General features: G+C 48.9%; 1 protein-coding gene across 2 annotated transcripts; it reads right to left on the bottom strand.

Moving 5' to 3' along the window:
• Positions 1–6,036: 6,036 nt before the first annotated feature.
• On the bottom strand, positions 6,037–13,969 carry LOC136107895 (neuropeptide Y receptor type 2-like). Of its 2 annotated transcripts, none has more exons than XM_065849282.2 (2): positions 13,721–13,969; positions 6,037–7,383 (listed from the first exon to the last, which is right to left on the bottom strand). In XM_065849282.2, exon 2 carries the CDS (start codon positions 7,343–7,345, stop codon positions 6,182–6,184), a length of 1,164 nt encoding a protein of 387 aa, XP_065705354.1. In that variant the 5' UTR covers positions 7,346–7,383; positions 13,721–13,969; the 3' UTR covers positions 6,037–6,181. The 2 variants fall into 2 exon arrangements, with proteins under 2 accessions (XP_065705354.1, XP_065705353.1); XM_065849281.2 differs by having other exon boundaries at positions 13,674–13,969.
• Positions 13,970–21,931: the final 7,962 nt, after the last annotated feature.

Consider the following 21,931-nt stretch of genomic DNA (forward strand, 5'->3'; position numbering starts at 1 on the left):
CAGGGAGAGGCAGACTGACGTTTCATCAAGAGGTGTCCTTCCCCCACACAGATCTTAAAGCGCTCATATGGCTGATCTCAACAAGGTTGGAACAAAGCTGATAGATCCCACTCTTACATGGGAATTATGAGCAGAATTCAGCCCTTTGTGATATTTATGGAGGCAGAGGAGGTCCACAGAAGAGCAAATAAAATTCATCAGGGATGAAAATTTGCCTTAGGAGAAGATGTGGCTTGAGCTGAGAGAGGAGAAAGCTGGAGAAGGAGAGCATGAAGATTTACAAAATGAAGGTGACACTGGATAAACAGGATGTTCAGCTGCTGTTCAGCAAGTCCCACAGTACTGGAACCAGAGGGCATTTGCTGAAGCTAGTAGGGGACTGGTTTAAACAGATAAAAGAAAGTACTTCTTTAAACTGTGAGGGCTGAAATTCTGGAACTGGCTGTCACAGGAGGCTGTGGAAGCAGACAGAATTGTCAGGGTCAGGGAGGCATTAGACAAAATCATAAACAAAAAGTCTAGAAATGGATACAAAATGGTCTAGACAGGGATGTCCCCTCTAACATCTCTAATACAACAGTTGTGGCTGCTGATAGGGGTATGAGAGGAATGGCCCACAAAAGTGGCCAAATTAGCATGCTTTCCCTAAACAGCATATTTTGTTGCCTCAGTCTAAGACAGAATACTGGATGTGATGGATCCAGAATTGCTGTTATTTCATATTTGTCTCTAGTTTGATAGAGGCTCTGTTCTTCCTTCACTATGGCAGAGTTCGTTCCCCTTTTGATGATACTCATCCTGGTCCCAACAGAGCCAACAATCTCCCCCACATTCCACAGAGAATCCTATTAACCTCTAAATTTCACCTGGGGGCTCATCTTCTCCTGAAAATCTTGAAATCTTATTCTGTGACTTATTTTCCTTCTTCCTTCCACGCAGCAGCAAAGAAAAGCACGTTGTAGCTGAGCTGCCTTCACGTCCTGCAGACAAACAGTGTCTGAAGGTCTGTGACACATTAGCAGAGTGCCACGGTGACAACTCCATGCTTGTGCACTTCAATAAGCTAGTTATAAACAAAAGAGTTTCTCTTCTAATGTTCACAGTCTTTGCTACCACACTGAAGAGGACTGAACTAATGAAGATCTCCTCCTGTGAGCTCCATGAGACATCTGCACTATTCCTTCTGTACTCATTACACTGAGCAGAACATAGACCAGAAAAAGCATTTTTCGCTGGCTATAAATCATGAGTGACACTAAAGTATTGCTATTAGCCACAGAAAAATACTTTCCTCCCACAACCTCATTCAGCCCCATATACATACAACACTCCAGCAAAAGGTGCTGGGGTGTCTAGATAGAAAATTAAATAGAGGTTGTGTTGTCTGAAGATAAATTTGTACCTCCCTTGGTGTGTGTGAATGACTTTCTCTTTTTCTTATTTGTCTTTTAACTTAACAAAACACTGAGACTAGAGATAATGGTGAGCTTTTAAAACCTAGCCTTCTTCCCCTCCCAGGCCCTCCTGAACAAATCCCTTTTCTGAAATGAGCTCAAAGAGAAGATAAATGTTCTGGCAGTAATATGCAGTATTATTTTTGGCACTTGAAGAATCTAAAGCTAGATAAGGGAAAACTGAAAGAAAGACAAAACTGCTTTATCAAATGCAAGGGACCAAATTCTGTTCACTGATATAAACCCAGAATCCTTTTTTTTCTTCTTTTTTTCTGGATTATTGCAGTAATTCCTGATTTTCACCAGGCTAGCTGATCCCGAGGCCTTATTTAAAACCCAGCATATTCAGAGACCCTGGTGATATCACAGAATAACAGAGCCGAAAGACAAAGGCATGCGAAGAAAGCGCCAGCTCCAGAGCTCCTGCCCAAACAAAGGCTAATTTGGTTTCAGAACATGTTAGCTGTAACGACGATAAGATTAACACCTGATATCAAGGGAAATGTCCATGACCTCCTTCAGCAGAATGGCACATATTAGCATGTGTTAGAGGAACTGCTTCTTTCCTGATCTAGTATGTATTTCCCTACAGAACCTTTGTGAAAAGCTCAGAGCAATGTTTCTGCCAATACATTTGTGGGCTTATTGAATAAAACATGTGCCATTTGACATTGTTGGCTTGGGCTGCTGTGGGTAATGGGAGAGGCCACATATTACTGCAGGGCAGAGAGCCACGAGGGGATGAAAATGGCTTTTATAGGAGCGGAATGAAGCACAAGCTTATGCAGGAGTGTGTCATGTCTTTAGTTCTAACAGTGCCCTCACCGAAAGGACCAGCTCTCCCTGCATTGATCTAAATGCCGGCTGTATTTATCGCCTTAAGACACGGAAAAGTAAAAAGCCCAGACCTTTGCCCTCTTTACGCACATTAGCTTGTTACAGACATATATGCTTTGGAAATCAAATGGGAAGGGATTTTCAGAGCAAACTAAGTGGTTTAGAGGCAAAAGTTCTAGTGCTCAGAGAGCCTTCTGCGTCCAAAGCTCAGCCTTTGCTCTGCAAATTTCTATGTGCTTTGTCAAGCCTGAAGTTTTATAAGAGACTCTGTGACTCCTGAGAGATCTTAGAGCAGCATGTAATAAAGAACAACAGTTATTGATGCTGCTGGTTTTAAATTATGATGTTGCCGCGTCTCAGCTGTTCCTGTATTTGTCTGGCATGTGAGTAATGGTTGCATGGGATAGTTAGAGGCATCCCCACCTGTGGTGTCTATTCAGAGTTAATCATCTGCTAGAGCTCACTTGGCAATTAAGAACTGTTTAGCAGTACTTTTAATAATACAAGATTTGTATTATGTGACCAGAAAGAGTGTCCTAGCATAAGAAATAGGGTTTTTCTCATAGAATTCAGAACCCGTCTCCTAAAAACTCTGAAATATCCTCAGGTCAGTTCGGTGAAGCAGCACTTTGAGAATGATGTCAGCAAGAGTCAGGAGGAGCCCTGGGGGAAATCTGTTTGGTCACCAGGAGCAACACTGACTTCCAGACAAGCTTTGATGAAACACTTGTTAATTTTCATTTTCGTCACCGTGTTTCTGACTCTGTAATGAAATACCTTATCCCTCTCAGCTGTTGTGCCATTGGCATGAGTCATTCCATCCCGCATCAGTAACACCAGGGCCAGCTCTGCGGAGAGGAGCCCAGCTTGACGGGCATTCACTGATGGACCTTCGGCAAGGAGCAGGCAGTGGGAAGATGCCTTTCACTCCAAGAATATCTGCAGCTACTGGAGGATCTGCTCTTGACACCAAAGGAACAGGATCATACCCTGTCCTGAGCTCTAAACAGTTCAAAAACTTAAAATGCTTCCAGTCTTCGGTTTCACAGAACTGATCATGGCAGTAAGACCATCTTTAGTGAAGTTTTAATATTTGGGGAACTGTCATCTCCAACAGATTCGTGTTTCATGGAAACAAATTCATTTCTGTATTCCATGCAGTCATGACAATCTATAACATACCATTTATTTTTCCAAATCAACCTTTGGTAAGAAGCTTTGCTTCCTTGCTCTCCACCTTCTCTTGTCCTGTCTGGCAGTGGACACTAGGGCCACCTTCCCTTGACAGAGGCATTGTGGTTTTCCACAGGGACATGTTTACACAACTGAGAACTGATTTTCCCGCTTGCAGCGGATGTGGAAGGCTGTAGCTTTTACCAATGGCAAGGAAAAAGCAGCAAGTTCACGGGCAGAAGTCCACCAGTAAAGCTGAACAAGTGTGTTAAATAAAGCAAACAGAACTTTGCTGTTACACTCCAAGTAAATAGTTTCTCCCTCTCCATTTGCTCCAATGTAACAGTCCCTCTGCCCTATAAATGCCATTGCCAGTATTTATTTGTGGAGAGCTGGGATCTATTTATTTATTTATCCATATATAGTTTCAAAGTTTGAGCTCAAAATTAAACAGTCATTCATAATGTCACTATCTGCCTTGCTCTGTAGTCAGATATTGTGTGTGGTGTCACAGGACAAAACCTTTGGCAAGGCCCCTAAAAGAGCAATTTAGCTCCTCATCCATCTCAGCTGGCAGCATGATTGGCTTCCAAGCTTGCATTTCTGGATGTGTTATTTTACTCTGACATATATTGAGTGTTAAATCACTTTCTGAAGTGTTTATTGGTAATAGTTAAATTCTTTCCACTCATTTAAGCTGCTTTTGAAACATAAACATTTCCTTGTATCTTGGAGTTTGATGGAAACACAGGGAGAGTTCTTTGGGAGGATGGATTGTAGAAGTGACCGGTTCATCAGGCAGGGACAGAATTAACCAGTGCTGTGGAGGAGAATATCCTCCTCCTTCTGTCAGGATGAAACAGCAAATCCCCAACATCATGCCATGGCACTTCACATGGGGCAAGTTTGCTTGTGTCTTGGCTCTTCCATCATGTCTTGGCCTGTCAGGAAGCAGATGACCCTTTTAATGGAACATCAGTGACTTCCTGACAGGATCTTTATCGAGCCTGAAGCTCCCTGAAAAGAAAAACGGCTGTGATCTGCGGAATCAGGTGCTGGGGAGGTTATTAGACATCAGCGAGCCCATGCTTCCAAGTGTGGAGCCCACAAGTGTGGTCTGCAGCCCTTGCCTGACAGCGATGCCTCTCAGGAAGGATCCAGGGACCACTTTCTACCGTCTGTTTAGGAAAATGAAGCAGGGCACAAGAGAAAGAAATAAACAGAGAGATTAAAATCTAGTGTGGCAGTGAGAAGCTGAGCTGTAGAACAAGGGCCAGAAGCAGGTCAAGCTAGGGAGGAGGCAGGAGAGCTGGATTTTCAAAGAAGTCCTTTGACAATTCATCTCTTGCGGACTCCAGATGTGACAGGCCAGCAGCCTGATCCAGGCTGGCATGCGCAGTGCTGCAAGTCCTCTTACCTCTTGTCCTTGCTCCAGTGAAGACCTACAAATCAAAGTTTTTCTTTTTATCTTTAATGAGGAGGTCTGTTGAGTCTCTTTCCTGCATCTGGGAGTTACTTTCCAATCTGATGAACACTGACTTTTAGAGACAACACCAATGACGAGCTGCTGAGATCACAGCAGCAATCAAGCCTTCTTTGATGGCAGAGCTAAAAATATGCTCTCCAGCTGACACAGCCTTAAGGAAGAGATCGTATAGTTTGGTGTGAAAGAATACATCTTTCTTTGTCTCCATGTTCTCTTCTGCCAGAGGACAACACATCTGTGATAACCATGCAAGCAGGTTATATCCATCTTCTGAACTGAAGCACCCATACTATAATATCTCCAACCCCAGAAAGAGTAAAGTTTTGAAACCCTGAGTGCCCTGGAGAGTGGTGTCATTCGCAGTTTTGCCTCTCTGGTCATTCTGTCAAGTTGTTGCATGGCAGGAGCCACATCTCATGCTCTGGAGGAAATCCCCTTTGCCAAACCCCTGGCTTTAGTTTCAGTCCTCTTGATCAGCTGCTCGTACCTCTCTTATCTGCTTCCTTGCCTGCTCTCCTCCTCGCTAAATCCAGGGCACTGGCTCACAAACTCCCTGCCTAATGAGGTGTCCCCAAAGCCTTGCTTTGGCACTTGTACAGGAATCCGTGGTCAGTAGTGTCACTGCCATCTCCTGGGCTTTCTGAGGACCAGAGCTCACTCTGTGGGCTGCAGATGCAGATTCACGCAAATGCTTTGCAAGAGATCGCAGATTGCTCAGCTTCAACCTGCACCAGCCTGTTTCCTTCCCAGGCCTGCGGAGTGATGGCACTAACCACCCTTGTTTGCAGAAGAGGGTTGGCCTCCCTCCCCTTCGAGGCATTAACCAGATGGTTCATTATGGCTTTTGGGTAGGAGACATACAGATGAGCAAGCATACACAACATATGTTCTGCATTTATCATGTGTAATATGCCAGGGGGTAAAAGGTTGAGAAACCCACTTTGGCAAATGGAAATAGCAAAAAGGGCATATTTTGGTGGCTAAATGAAAGCCTTCTCTGTGTGTGATTTTTCGTGCTTCTGCATGTATAACTTGAACACAGAGAAAGGACGATTTCATGTGTTTGGTCAGACAGAAATACACCAAATTTATTGTTTTGAGAGATACAGGGGAGTATTTCTATGTGGCTGCAGTAGCTATAATGTTTTGGCAACACAACATCCCACCAAAATAAAAAGACATTCACCCAAAAATGTCTCTGAGCTCAGTCCAGGAGGTGGATGTCCCAGCCCTAAACCTCTGTGGGCAGTTGTCCATTGCCAGGAGTCTGTTTCATGCTCCCGTTTAGGGTGTTGGTCCTGAAGATGTACGATCTCCCTCTAACTGAGCCTTCAGTGTGGATTCTTTCTGGCTTGTTCTGACAGCGGAAGAACATAAGGAAACCGTTCCGGTAGTTCTTGTTCATCCATCCATAGAGCAGGGGGTTGACAAATGTAGAGCACATGGCTCCGACATGGAAGACAGTGTACAGGAGTTTGTACTCATGGAAAATAAGAACCAAATCAAGATCAATGGCAAGCTGGAATATGTGGAAGGGGAGCCAACAAACTGCGAATACCACAACTACCATCACTAGCATTTTGGTTGTCTTCCTCCTCCGGCACTGGTTTTCATTCCTAGAAGTGGGACTGACATGGTTTTTCAGCTTGAACCAGATCCTGGTATAAGCGTAACAAATAATTGCAAGAGGAAAAACATACTGCAGGAGGAGCATGGACAGGCTGTAGATAGTGGCATCTCTGTTATTACCAGAGGGCCATTTTTCTGAGCAGACAGCCATTTTGAGGTTGATGGATGGGATTTCCTCATACCGATACTCTCTGAAGATGGCCAATGGACCTGCTAGGACAGCTGCTGCTAGCCACATGATGGTGATGATGGTGAAGCTGAGCCTTTTGGAAATCCTGCTGTCCAGGTGGAAAACAATACACCGGTACCTATCCAGGGCAATCACAGTCAGGGTGAGAATGGACACATGGACACTCAGAGCTTGAGCATAAGGGACCAGATGACAAAGAACCGCTCCAAACTTCCACTCGTCCAGGAGTGTGTACACCAGGGTGAAAGGCAGACAGAGCGTGTCCACCATCAGGTCTGCCAGGGCCAGGTTAGCTATGAAGAAGTTTGTGACAGTCCTCATAGTCTTGTACTTCACTATGATGTAGATGACCAAGGAGTTGCCAATGAATCCCAGCAGAATGATGAGGGAGTAGGCAGCAATCAGAACGACCTGGACCCCCAGGATCTTGGTGCTGTCCATCATAACACTGCGGGACCCTGCGAGATCCTGGCTAGGTGTGACAAAGTCCTTGGCATGCCAGCCTTGGGGCAGCTTCTCGTCTAATGCTGTCTTCTCCATGGTGAGGGTGCTGTTGGCTCCCTCCAACAGTCCCATGGCTGGCCTGAGCCCTTCCGTCAGGAGGAGAAGGAGGTCTGGAACACAGACACAGCAGAAGTGAGGGCACAGTAGATAGCAGAGTATCTGCAAGAGCTGAGACTCAAAGGGCATGTCCCACACACCATTTCAGGCTAAACAGCAGCAGCAGTGACATCCTCCTTCCTTCTCCTTCACCCCACATCCTTCCTCACACCAAATGGCCTTTCACGTCTCTTATACCTCCTGTTAGAGCCTGTGATTAGTTCCCCAAGGAAAGGTCAAGGGAAAATACAACTTTTCACACAAGTGTCTGAGATTCTGATTGTTTGAACTGAACAACAAAAAAACCCCTCAACCAACCAGGGCCAGATTGGTAGGCACTGGAAAGACTTTCTGCTCGTGGAGCCCCTTTACACACAGCCTCTCCTACTTCTTTGCAAAACAGGAAAGTCACTTCAAACAAGCCAAAATTTGGGACCTCTTGGGGCTAATGGAAGAAATTTATGATGGCATCAGTCATCTTCAATGCCCTGAGTCCTAACTCCTTAGAACTGCAAAAGGAGAAAAACAACAAGACAATCTCGAATTCAAGGTGTTGTTCTCCATCTACCCATAACTATTTGTTTCTAAATCGTGCAGTAGTGGTTTTTTTTCAGTTTCTTATTTCTCACATCTCCAGGTGAAAATATATGCCACCCTGTCTCTGCATGAGTCTCCACCACTGCTCCTGCTAGTGATGCTACTACCTAAGACCAGTACCCCCTGCTCCCGACCCCAGGTAATGTGGTTAGCATAACTAATGCCATTTTATGAGTTAAGCAGCCATTCTCTGTGACCAAGGGGGTCACATATTCATACCCTTTCCCTCATTATCAGGCCCTGAAGGTCCTGTGAACCAAGCAGACAAACTAAACAGTTTTATTCTTCCCCTCCCTGCCAGCCTCAAGGTTCCTGGGCACCAGGATGATTACTCCCTTCCTTGCTGGCCTTGAAAGCCACAAACACCCAACCAGACAGGTTTTGATGGCCCTGTCAGAGAACAGGGAAGCTGAACAGCATCCAGAGCCCTGTCTGTAAAATCAAGCAGTTACAAGTCCTAAGTACAGTGAGACCCGTGCCCCGCTGTGGCCAGGGACACTGCCACTGTCCTCTGCTTCCTCTGAGGATGGAGTGACTCATCTTTTTAATGATTTTTGAGTCTAGATTCTGATTGTTGTATAAATACAGCAAACCATGTACTAAGATTTGACCCAATCTGCAGGGGGTCCAGATGGTTACAAATCGTAATTTAAGTTCTATTATAAATTCAGTGTTACTTAGGTGATTTTAAATCATAAGTTGTATTATAAATTATGTATTTCTTAAATGATTAAAAATCATATGGTTTAGGTGATTAGAAATAATAAGTTGTTGTACTATGAATTCTGTATTGTGCTGCTTATAGATTGTACTACATTGATTCAGCTTGTAGAAATCCTGTGCCATTCTAATAATAAATTCTGTGTTATACTATTCATAATAGCCTGTTAAGAAAATACAGCTTTAATTGTAACCAAAGCTTTAATTGTAACCACCATCAAGTGCCATCATCGTTCTGCTGAGGATCTCTAAATGAACCTGTCTGTCCCCTTAGAGTCAGTGGCACTCAGGCATCCGCCAGCTCTGCAGAGGAGGGAGCTCCTGCAGGGACGTGCATGTGGAGGGGACAGATCGCCGAGGCTGTGAACAAGCCTCCCGCGGAGCTGCTGCTGAGCGTCCAGGCACAAACAGGCCCAAGAGCCAAAGTCCAAGTGTTAGTGAAACTCTTGCCACGTGGTGCTCAAACATCTGCGTGAGTGTGGCTTCGGGAGCAGGGGGACCGACTGATGAGCCAGAACTGACTCAGTCTGGAACCCGCTGCTGGCGTTCGGTGCCGTTGTAACAGCGTGATGTTGTCGCTGCAGGGTTTTCATTCAGTCCAAACACAGCAGGAGGAAAGACAGCTCTGTTCCTGGCTCCTTCTCAGCCTCTGTGTCTCAGAATTGCTGCTGGGATGGACGCGGCCCCTCACATCTCCCCAGCATTGTATGTGGAGCCCCCATTCCCATCGCTCTGCCCAGACAGGGTGGTCTGCAGAGCATCATGTTTTCTCCGACCTGCAGAGAGGGGGATAATACCCTGCCACGGAGGGAGGGAGGCACCGGGCTCAAATGAAGCTGGAAATTAGAGGGAGCCTGCTGGACGCCTTCTCAGCCTCCCTGAGGAATGAACTGCTCTGGGTTTGTACCTGGGAGGTGGGAGCACTGCCAACTGGGTGCTGGTGGGTTCCACAGGTCCAAATGTTTAAGGACAGCCGGTCCTTGGGAAGGGAGAATGCTTTCTCGGCAGAACACCTGCATTTCAGCTAGTTCCTTAAACAAATCACTTAAAATAATGGTGGCAAGATGGTAAAGGTGACAGCAATTACATTGCAATTAAAAATAAATGGCTGCTTGTTCTTTCATCGCTCCTCAGAGCAAGGGTTGTGATTGCCCTTTGGGAGCTGCTCCCAGGAATCTGCCTGTCCGGCTGCAAACCCAGACCCCTGCAGAGACCCAGCAAAAGGGCTGCCTGCAGTAGAACATCCCTGCACACTTCTTTCTCCTGCCCTCCCCACGTCTGTTGGTTTGCCCAACTTGTTTAACTCTGACAGCTGATTTATGCCAATGATTCCTGTAAATGCAGTTGTTGGGTTCAGACACTCTGAAAATGGAGACCTTATAGCTACTGTTAGAGGGTAGGAAGGTAAGCTTTTAAGCAGCAGGAGGGGAAAAATGGGTGGATTTGCTGGGGTGAGGGTTTGCTTAAGGGTGATCTCAGACCTCCATGACACAGTCGCCCCCAGCCCTGGGAAGGTAACCCCAAAGATAAAAGGGGGCCCTACCTTCTCAGGCAGGAGAGAGGAGCTCAAAGCCACCCTGCTCATCCAAGACAGTGGGAAATGGAGCAAGGGGACAGGCAGGACCCTGAGCAGGTGGCACAGCCCTAGCCTCTTCCACAAAGCCTGACCCACACAGCCCAGCCTGGAACCTCCCCGTGCTGCCCCGGTCCCCAAAACAAACCTCATTGCCAGCAGAGCAAGATCTGTGAAGGAAACATCAAGAGCCGGGCACACTCTCAGTGTCTGTGCTTTCCCTGCTACCTCTCCATCTGGCTTTTTCTACCCTCCATATTGTCTAGCATTACCTTCTTTATCACTTTCTTTATCACTATTCTCTTTTCTGTGTCTTGCCTGTCCCATTTATCTTTGGTAGCCAAGTCATGTGGACACTTCTTTCCCTTTTCCCTATCTCACCCACCAGCTGGCTGCCAGTTCCCCTGTTCACATCTCAGGCTGTTTCCTCTCACTGGAGACTGGCAGCTACCCACCATCTGAGAGGAGCCAGGAACATCATGATTATTGGAGCTGTTTCGCTTCCTAACAAAATGACCTTAATGGACTTATTATTTGATTTGGTTTGCTTTGTTTTTTTTTTCCAAAGGGGAACTATTAAAAATCAATTAAGGCATTTTAATTAAGCGGCAAAATGGTCATAATAAATGTTGCCACTCCAGGGGCTTCCTGGAGGTCGCAGGGATGCTGCTAGGAGTGGATTGAGGTCCATTCCAGCCAGAAATGGAAGTGCTGGCATATGTGCAGGCTGCTACCAGGCACACGCTAGATGCCAGGCTAGATGGAAAAGTCCTTGGAGCTGAGAGCCAACTGCTTTTGGGAGAACAAATCAACAGGGCAGACCAGGAGGAGACAGAAATACTACCCTAGGCCCTTTCCTCTGCACTGGGCTGCCATGAAGGGATGCAGAAGCAGGGCATTGCCTGGATCCTGCTCTTACCTTCTCCTCCAGCCAGGGTTCAGCCTGAGGCAGGGCTGGGGCCCAGGGATGGCTCCCCATGAGGCAGAAGCGCTGCGCCCTGTGCCAGGGGAAGGGGAAAGCACAGAGGAGCTGCAAAATCTAAGCCCTCTGCACATGTTTACAGAGAGCCTGGACTAGATCCCTGGGACTCAGATCGACCTCTGCTCCCTGGGGCTGCCCCAGGTCCCTCTGTGTCCCTGCTGCAGCCCCAGGCATGCAGCCAGCCCGGTCCTGATCTGTCAGGGCACATCCAGGCCTGGAAGAGCCATCTGCAAAGCCTGGCAGGGTTCAGAAAGCAGGGGTGGGCAAAGGGCTGGAGGAAACAGAGCTTGTTAATTAAAACTCTTGTTTTTGTCCCAAGCAGTGAGACTGGGATCGCTGCAGCCAGCATGGGGACAAGAGGTGCACAAAAGAGGGAGGTAAGGACAAAAATTGTTCAGACCATAGCCAGGAATTAAAATCCTATCAGAGTTATCATTGATTCAAAAGGAAGGAGTGGAAGGACTTGGCCCAGCCTCTGCTCTCTGCTCTGAATTTGGCTAATGACAGCCACAGCCTCTTTCTACTGCAGCACTGGGATATGAGGGCAGAGGCTGATGGAATTTTTCATGGCTCGGCTCACAGATTTGTTCCATGCCGTGTCCTTTGTCCAAAGCAGCTCAGCTCCATGAAACCCCTTAATCTCCAGCAACCCAGTCTGGAGCACTGACCCGTCTCATTCCCAGCCCCACACCTGGCAGCAGTCAGGTGTCTGTGGCAAAGAGGTCTGACACTGTTCCTCATCATCAGAACCCAGTTGCCACCTTGGGGCAAGCCACCTTTTACCACCTTCGTGTTCCCCTGCGGCACTGGAGAGGCAGCAGCATTCAGCCTTGAACACGCCTGAGTTCCCTCGGGCTGGGAACAGAGCCCAAGTTTGCTAACTCCAGCCTCCTGCACTCACCACCAGAGAGTACTCTGCATCTCTCTGGATAAAACCTGAACATAGATTTCAGGAGCAGCATGAAAATGCAAAATGTGAATGATGGAAGGGAGCATGTTTTGCCTTCTCTGTTTGATGGGCTGGTTTCAGGGCAAATAGCAGCTCTAGGATGATTTCCTGAAGCCAAAGAGCAGACAGAAATTGTCCCAGGTGCTTCCATCTGTGGTGAAGGGGTAATTGCCCCACTATGATGCTACGGCAGAAGGGAAGACCCTCTGGCCTGCCCATCATCTGCTGCAGCTTTGTAAATTATCTATCCAGATCAGGCCCATTGGTGAAGAAACCTAACAGCATCAGGCACACACTGCCACCCCTGCACTTGCAAAGCTCCGGGGCCTCGGAGCTGCTCCCAGGGGACCCAGGGTAGAACTGGCACCAGGAGACAAAGTGCAAGGAGGAGGAAATACACCAGGAATTTCTTGTGGTTCCTTGTTCTCAATATCTGCACATCCTTGCCTAGGCTGGAGCCACAAAAGTCTCTGAAGGGGATGAGGCAAGGAGGATGTCTTAGTCACTAAGCTCAGGACAGGATGAAAAAGGAGGTGATGAGAAGAGATTTGGCAGGGATACAGGCTTTCTCATGGAATTTTTTCCTGCAAAAGGCAGGAGGGAGCAGTGCAGGGTCCTTTGTGCTGTGGGATGTGCTATGGGAGCAGAGCAAGGATGCCAGGGACAGGGCTCAGCGGGTGACACTGCGATGGAGACACAACAGTTGTTGGGGCTGCAGAAGGGAAGAAATAGCTTGGTGGAATGATCCTGGCTAACCTGGGGAGTCTGTTACCTCCTGAAATTTAGGGAGTCTGGGGTAGATAAGACAAGGGAGGAGAGGGAAATAACAACCTACTAACAGAACAAGGGAGAAAACCCAGTATCCTGCTTTGGGACAGACCAGAAACTCTGTAGGTGAAATTCAGGCTACAACAGGACTATAAGAGGCTCTCTCTGTTCAAGAATTAATATGCAATGAGTGCAGAGAGCAAACAAGCACCAATTTTATTCATGCAGCCCCCTATCTCCCTTTGCATCTCTGTTTTTGAGAGCACTGGTCTCTGGCAGCAAGACGAGTGCCAGCAACGTGTACAGTCCCAGCACGGAGGAGCTGACAGAAGGTTTGTACCAAGACACAAGGAGGCAGATTGTGGGAGAGACCAGGATTTCTCAGATAGCTGCGCAACTCAGCCCCACACCTGCAGCATGCTGCTTCTGTAGCTGTACGTGCCTGGTTTCTGCAGCCTCCTGGAGCAACCTGCTCTCCTGACGGTGCTCACTCAGCAACCTGCTTCCCGGACTCCCTGCTTCTGCTTGGGGACCATTCAAAACTCTCCTGCTGATATTTCTTGTTCATTTTCTCTCTATTCTAGCGCTCAGGGCTGTCCATCCCCAAATTCAGCTTCCCAAAGATGCTCAGACCCTTTTTGCTCAAACCATATGGCATGGCCAAGACCTGGCTCCATCTCAGCCCTGCCACTTGGATCAGCCCTCCCCGACCCACCTGCAAAGGCCAGAGTGTCGTCCTCCTTCAGGAACCGAGCCGCTCACCTCAAGTTATCGTCTCATTGCTGGCCAGGATGGAGCGCTTCGTCCTCTCCACTCTCTGGCAATCAACCTGTGGCGAAGGGGTGAAAAGCACTTTTCTGCAACTGTCCTCTGAAAAGCGAGGAAGTCAGGCGAAGATCTGGGCTGCCGGAGGATGCTTCATCGCTGGGGGTAGCTCTGGTACCCCAGCCTGCACATCCGGAGAGCAGCCTCTTTGCAGGGTGACTGGCAGCCCCCGTCTTATAAAGCTGGATGCTGTGTTAGCTCTTGAATGAGAGAAAGGCAGGGAGCGTGTGTTTAACAAACAGAAATGGAAAAGGGGAGGGAGCCTGCTGCTGCTGTTTATACAGTGTTCAGCCACTGAGGGGCTTCTTGCATCGAGAAGAGAGACGCTTTTCCATCACATCCAATTCCCTCTCCAGGGAAAGGTGGTGGGAGCTGGAGGTTTGCAGCTTCCTCGTCAGTGGCATTGACCTGGGCAAGTGTCCATCCACCCTCATTCTACAGCTCTCCCATCCACTCAGGCTTTAAACTCATCAGGACTGGTGTGGTATTGTCCAAGGGTGGATCTCCCCTGCAGCAAGAGGTCTGCAGGTCCTGCAGCTCTTCAGAGCCTTCACAGACCTCCCCCCATCCTCCTCTGCCTGTGTGTTTGTACAGCCCCCCGTGCAGAGCAGTCTGCTGCTGTGGGACAGGCCTCAGGCACTCTTGGGATGCACATAAAAGTAATGGTGAGAAGTTTTAGCCACCTGGCAATGGCTCAGTCTGTTCCAGAGCCAGATTCAGCATGGAGCTAAGAATCCAAGTGAGTTTCTATTTTAGGGTGCTCAGCACTGCCCACATGTCTGGAGCAAGAGAGAGGCACAAAAGCAGCATCCTCATGTCCAAATCTGCCAAATCCAAGTTCATGAGAGTCCAGGGAAGCACCCTGAAGGCAGCACAGGGAAGCAGGAGAAACACAGCTCCCTACCTGGCCACAGGTTTTGCCTTCAAAGAGAAGATGTCATGTGTGTTCCCAGCATAGGATTTCCACCACAGGCAACTTGTGAGTTTGCAGCTCATCTGGGCTGGGATGCTCCCAGAGGTTAGGGAGGAGGACACTTCTCGGCTTTGAGTACCTACAACTAGAAGTTTATCAGAGGAGTCTTGCTGTTCAGCCCCACAGTGTACATTGGTTTCCTTTCCTTTGTGAGAATGGAAACAGAGAGGGTTTTCAGTCAGTTTTATGTACCACAGAAGTCACGATACACCAGGAAAAAGAAAATGTTCCAATGGCTCGGCAGAAAAAGGAGAGTGAGAACATTCCTGAAGTAAATCACACAAAATGTGGCATTTGAACCCAAGACTCAGACAAGGGTCCTCATGAGTCTCATCCTTCCCTCTCCTCTCCTCTCCTCACCTACCCTTGAGGAAGGAAAGGTTGGCGCCGACAGCCAGGCAAATCCAACAGCTGCACTAGCTGGATTTTTGTGGGAGTCTTGTGTCTTTGTTTTCCCTGAGGCTGTTGATGTAGCTGCTCTGGAGAGCATGGAGGGGAGCGCGACAAGACAAACCCACTTGGAAGGGGCCATTGCTGTGTCCCAGCAATCCACCGGGAGAGGCAAGGCGCAGCTAATGGGATGTGAGTGGTGTGTGCTGTTCCACGTGTTCCCAGTGGATGGATACTCCTCTCTAGGGTCCTCAGCCTTGGATGGTTGATTTCTACTCAAGAGAAAGATTTTTTTGCTCCTTTTTCTTCTGGCTTAAGATTTTTCTTGCCCATTCCCCACAGTACTTTGCTACAGCTCCCCACTTTTCTCTTCCCTGGGCTGGAATAAGGTGCCTGGGGAAAAGGCAGTGACTGACAGGAGAGAAACTCGCTGCAGCCTGAAGCTGTGAACCTTCATCAGGGCCATGGGGTAAATTCCAGTCATTTTTGGCACATGGTATTTGCTGGATTACAGCAAATGCAAACCCTTAAATCATGGATCAGTCATTGCAAGTCCCCATGACCATCCTCTCCCATGGTCTCAAGGGTCCAGCAGAGAGGTCAGCACCAAAACCCACGATGCTCCCAAGCATCAACTCACCTCTTCGACCAGATAACTTAGTCAGCCAAAGAGCCCTTGTGCATGGCAGAACAGACAGAGCCTGGAAGGCAGAGCTGCCCACGATCCATGGTGATGCACATGGATACAAATCATCCCCCTGCAAGTGATCCATCTGCGACATGGAGCAGTTGCGGACGGGAAGGTCGAGCTCTCAGCACGCCTGTCGCTCCAGCTGGCAGCCACGGAGCTGAAGTTTGGCCCCCACTCCCTCTGCACCCTCCAGCTCCCTCTCTGGGATCCAGGCTCTTCTCCCAGCACCACAGACGCGGGCTGCCTGCCAGCCTGCCTCATCTCACCCAGCTGCAGCAGAACCACTGCCGGCAGCGAGCACAGGCAGCGTAGCCCCAATGCTGCCCGGCCCCCGGCTTCTCAGCAGTGAAGGGACACCCTGGTGTGCTGTGGCAGAGCCTCTCTCTTCTTGGTGGTTCAAGAGGAGCAGTTGTGGCAGAGGCTGTCTGGAAGCATGAACACCGAAGTGCAAAGAGACCTCCTCATGCAGCTATTAACAGCAGATCCCAAAGCAGCTGAGGGTCTTCCCAGCCTCAATCCGCAACTACACCCCAAAGAACAAAGATGGGGAAATACAACGATGGTCGGTCCCTTGCACGATCCCAATGTGTGGAAGGCTCCACAGCGCCAAACAGAGGTGCCAGGACCTCAAACCCTGAGGTATTTGCACACACAACGTACACACAAACACCTGCACAGGTGTGCCGGGAGCCTCGTGTCCTTTCCAACACAATGGGATCGTTCAAAGGATCTTTCCAGCCCAAAAGCCTTTCCCAGTGGTTGAGTTTTGATTAGGCAAAAGCCAATCTGCTCACGTGCTCTTCTGAGAATACAATGGATTTTATGCTCCAGGGAGCAAAAATGATGTCAAAAAGCCAAGAAGTGGGGCAGAGGGCTGCCTTTTCATCAGCCCATGATCTGCTCTGCCTCAGAACGCAGGCAGGTCCTCGGTCAGAACACTTTGCAGCTGTAAACCATACTCTGTAGCTCAACTTCTGTCATAAAGAAAGGCATATTATCTGATTGTTCCCTGGGAGAAATCTCTAAGAAATCTGTTACCAAGGCTTCCAGATGCTCCAGATCATCCTGCTTCATCTGGAGCAGCAACACTGACATACCTAAAAAAGCAGCTTTTCATTTTTCAAACATCTATTTAATTCCACCTGCGTGTAACCAAAATATTTCCACTGCTCCTTCCTGTGGTGTCAAGCCTGTGTTTTGCTGAGCAGCTTCAGAAGCACCAGCATGTTGTGGTAACATGAAAGCCCCTTTTCCATTTGAGCCCTGGAGTTCACGGATGCCGTGGATTTGGGAGCCTGTGATGCATTTGGCAACTAAATTAGCCACAAAGCTGCTCAAAGGTGGGAGGGAGGATGGAAAGCTGTCTGCACCCTCTTTGAATGTAAAAGCAGGTTCTCATTTCATAACTGCTTTTTGTCCCAATATGAGCATTTCTGGAATTAGTGGAGGAGCAGAGATAGCATCAGCAACAAGGTTTTGCTGAAATACCTGAGCAATCTGGTACTGCAATGAAAGGCACAGGAGAAGCAGGAGGAGATCCTGAAACTGCCACAGCTCTGCTCTCCTTTGGGACAGACAGGAGAAGGGGACACTGAGGGTGTCTTCAGGACAAGGATCAGTGAGCCAGGAATGAGGAGATCATATGGAAAGAGATTACTGGGGTTTGTGTGCTAGAGAGGACACACATCATCACGCTTCAGCTCCTGGCAGAGAGGTGAGCAGATAGGGACAGTTGAGGCAAACCCACAGGGCTCATTTGATTAAGTTGATTAATGCCGAGGAGGGTTTACCCTTTCTGCTGCTTTCCTACCACTGGATCTCTCTCCAACATGCAAAATCCCCTTGATAATCCTCACATCAGGGCAGAAGGACTCAGGGCAGCTCAGCAGGGTCCCTCCAGGCAGGCACCGGCGGCTCTGACCCCAGAGCCAGCCCCTGCATTTATCTGCCATTTCTGCCAGTCACTGCACTCAAAGCTTTGCTAATTTATTAGAGGGTTGTTGCTTGCTGTTTGTGTACCAAGCCAGCTAGAAAACAGCTTCTATGAAAGAGGATAATTGCAGTCAGATAAGCTCTTCAGAGCCGGGACCACAAAAATATGATACATCATACACCAGGAGTTGTCCAGATAAACTAGAAATCTGGCTGAATTTTTGGGTAGGAGTGTGATTCCACGTTTGTCACATACTCCCTGCCTGCCTTTGGGCAAATCCTTTGATGTATCTCAATTCCCTGTACGTAAAAGAGGTGATAAAAATGCTTCACCCCGGCACACGCGCAGTGGACGACATGCACTACGGGGGACTGGCTGCTGGGATGCGCAGTCCCTGCTGAGACAGCTGAGGGATGACGCTTCTGCCCTGTGGGATTGCTCCCTACATTGCCCATCTCATTTAGGCAGCATGTTCTGCAAGCAGGGTCTTGCTGTCCCAGGATGGAGACTCCTGCTTCATATTCCCATGACGAAGTTACAAATCTGCAGTCAGTCTCATTGCTCCTGAGATGATAAACGGTGCTGTAAATGTTGGGTTGTGACAACAGGAGCAGGCAGGGCTGGATGGGCTGATGGCAGCTCCAGCTTGAACTGTACCTAACTGTCAAGACTGAAGGAGATGCAGGTGCCTGCAAAAAACTCAGAGCATAGCATGTTTTCCATGGGCTTGATGCTGCCGAAAGGCACCAGGTTGCCAGGACTGAGGCCCAGTGCTCAGCTCCACCACAGAGGCAGAAGGATCATGTTTGCTGCTTCATTACCTTGCTCCATCTTGCCCAGTCCTGTAGGGACCCACCTGAGCTGTCAGCAAGGAGCAGCTCATCCACGCCGTGCTCAGCTCTGCAGTGCTGGGCCGGCAGCAGTGTTAGTGCACACCGGTGCTACCGGGGAGGGAGGGTCAGATCCACTCCTGATAGAAACCCAGGCATTTGGCTGGGAATCCATTTGGCTCCATGTTCCCCAGAAACGTGACTCAGAAGCCACCGTGTGACACTGAGAGATGGGTATGTCACCAAGTTCCCCAGGAGAAAGAGCGGCGTCCCCAGGGTACAAGCAGAGCATGCACAAGCCAAGCAGAGACAGTGCTGGAAAGCACAAAGCCTTATAAAGGCAGCGCTCTGGGTTTGTCCTTTCAGCTCTTCCAGGCGACAAAAAGGACGGCTCACAGCCCTAATTAACTGGAACATGCTAATACCACTGAGCTTCCCTGGCCAGCAAATTTGGCACGAGGCATGTGGGACACTTTCCAAACAACTGCTCAGGGGAGCGTGTGCCTGCAATTTATTATTCGATGAGCAGCATTTCCACTCAGCCTCCACTGAAGAGCTCAGACCAGACACATGAGGGAGGTGAGTCTGGAGCCTGCAAATCCACTTCAAAAGCCATTTCATGCTGGAAGGAGAAGAGGCTTATTTCTCCCCAGGCATTAAATGTATTTAAGGTCCCATGGGAAATACAGTATCACCTCTGTGAGCGCCCAGGGCTTCCAAATGCTGCCCCACGTCATGCTAAGCTTCCCAGGGGGAAAACCACGTTCCTTCAGGGTGACATTTGCTCTGGGCAGAAGATGCACAGCCTCCCATGGCACCCTTGTTTGAGGACCAGAGCGGTGTACATCACCATTTTGCAGACTGGAGGAGCACAGCCAGCCCTGGTAGCCGGACAAAGGGGCAAGGTGGCAGGGGCCCCAGCACCATGTCTCTGGGGTGGGTTATTCCCTGTTTTGACAGCTGTCCTGGGCAAGGCAGTGTCCTGGCTTATTTGCCTGGAAAAGAAGGGAGAAGGAGCCTGCCTGGCTTCTATTACAGATAAAACAGTCCGTGAACTTTGAATGGGGAGCAAAGAGCAGGGCTCTGAAAAAGATCGATTCACCCCCATGGTAAGATCCTCCCTCTCGGTGTTCACCGTGCTGTCAAAACTGGAGGCAGAAAGTGCAGCCTCCCGAAAGCCACTGCCTGGCCCTGACCTCAGCTTCAGCCTGGCTGGCTCCTGCGGTGGCCCCAGGGCCGTTTGGGACAGCTCCAGCACAGGGCTTGGGCGGCAGCAAGCTGCCCAACCGAGACTGCCACAGCCTCACCAGCACAGACACGGGAACGGGCCAGAAGATCTGCGCAATATTCCCAGGACTGTGCTGGTTTGACCATCTGTCCTTTCCCCTGCTTTGGGACCAGAGGATTCCTCCTCCTGGACTCCTCCCCATCAATAGCATCTTGTCCCTCTGTCCGTCCTCCTCAGCTGGCCTGGCCCTCATCCTCAGCATCGCCTGCAGCCACTGGCTGCACGGCTGGGCATGGCACCACGTGCTTACAGAGGGCACGTCTCTCCCTGCTCCCTTCCCGTCACATCCTTTGCAAACTTGTTGTTATGGTGACAGCTCCAGAAGGAAAATGTTTTTGAGGATCTTTCAGATTTTTTAACAAAGATATAGCAACTTTAATTCTTCTCCTTAAAGGAGATGGTTATCTCACTCAATGGCAACTGAATTTCTTTAGTTTTGTTTCTGGTGACCACTTTGGTAATGCTCAGGCTCCAGATTTCACTGTGTGACAGTATGAAAGGAGAAAGGCAGAGCCAAGTGCAAAGAGCTGCTTTTAAATCCTGCTGGTGTTAGAGGAGGTGCCTGAGCTGCAGCAGTGATGAGTTTCAGTTTCTCCAGAATGAGTGAGATTTTGGAGCACATCTGCGTCTTTCTATGATAGCAAAGCCCAAGGAAAATAGCAAGGGACAAGATTTTTGCCCAGTAACCTGTGCTTTGCAGAGATTTTGTTCTTCTTGCAGGGTCTTCTACAGAAACACCCCCTGACTTTCGAGGGTAGATGAATACTCTCCGTCTGCACTAGACAGGCTGAAAATTTTCACATGTGACATTTGGGGGTGCTGCAGAAAACTACGGTCTGTGGGCATCTGTAATGCAAGTAGTGAACACAGCAAACAGTCTCGGACCAACCAGCTGAAAGCAATCTGGGGATTTGATGTGGCCACAGGGCTGGATTTCACGGTTACTGTGTCCTGACCACGGAATATGGATGATAACCCACAAAAGACTCAAGCAGTTTGAGCAGCCAAGCCTATCCAGCCCGGTTTTGTAGACTGAGCTCATGAAGACCATTCCCACATCCCTACTGTACAGAGCTGAGGTCAGAAACCTCAAAAAAAAATAAAAATCCACATACTTCAGGCCCTGCAGAGGTAGCTTGGCACACCTATGAAAGCTTTGCAGCCTCACCATGAACCGGGCATCCAAGTGCAGTAGAGGAGCATCACGGTGCATCCTCCACTTGGGGACCAGATAATGGGCTGGCTGGGGAGCCGAATCATGACACATTCTGGGGAAGGCTGAGAGGACAAAGCTGTTTTGACCAAGCCCTGTGCTGTGTGTGTAATATCAGAGTGATTTCATGCGTCACTCACAATGAACAGGCAAACAAGCGGCAGCCAGAAATGTTAATATTTGCAGAAATCTCCTGGTTTTGGCGCCTGGGTGTGAGGATGTGAAGGAGGCTGGTGGAATGCAAACGTGGATTCCTGGCTGTGTGGATGGCATGGGGAATCTCACATCCCAGCGTGTCAGACCACCTGGCAGCGCGGCTCGTGATGGGTTACACGAGGAGTCCTGGGGAGGGAGACAGCGCTGAGAAGTTCAGCAGCCATGTGGAACTGATCCCTAGGAAATGAGCTATTTGAGCATCCCTGAGAAAAACAAAAGCTGTGATTACGCAGTGTTGCTCCTCCTGTGCCTGCTCCAGGACCTGTTTTCTATACGGAATCACCAGTGGGCTGTGGGTTAAACCCTCTCTGGTGCTCCCAGAGCCATGCAGCACCCACAGAACCCCAGTCCCATTGTGCAAACTCCCATGTAGTAGGAGCTGGATTTGTCCAAGCTGGTCCCCAACCCTTCTCCAAAAGCTCCTGCACACAGGAGGTACAAAGTGACACAAACCTTTAGACCACTGGCCTTACTTGTCCTGGGTCCTTTCATGTTTGGGTTGGTTTGAACCTGCTCAACACCCTCTCACCATCTCCACCTGGCTCTCATCTGAACTGTGCTTGCTGGTTCATGGGGGTACTTGAGACCAGCTGGACGCTTTCTGAGCACAAGGC

This window comes from Patagioenas fasciata, chromosome 14 (assembly GCF_037038585.1).
Source record: "Patagioenas fasciata isolate bPatFas1 chromosome 14, bPatFas1.hap1, whole genome shotgun sequence".
NCBI lineage: Eukaryota > Metazoa > Chordata > Aves > Columbiformes > Columbidae > Patagioenas > Patagioenas fasciata.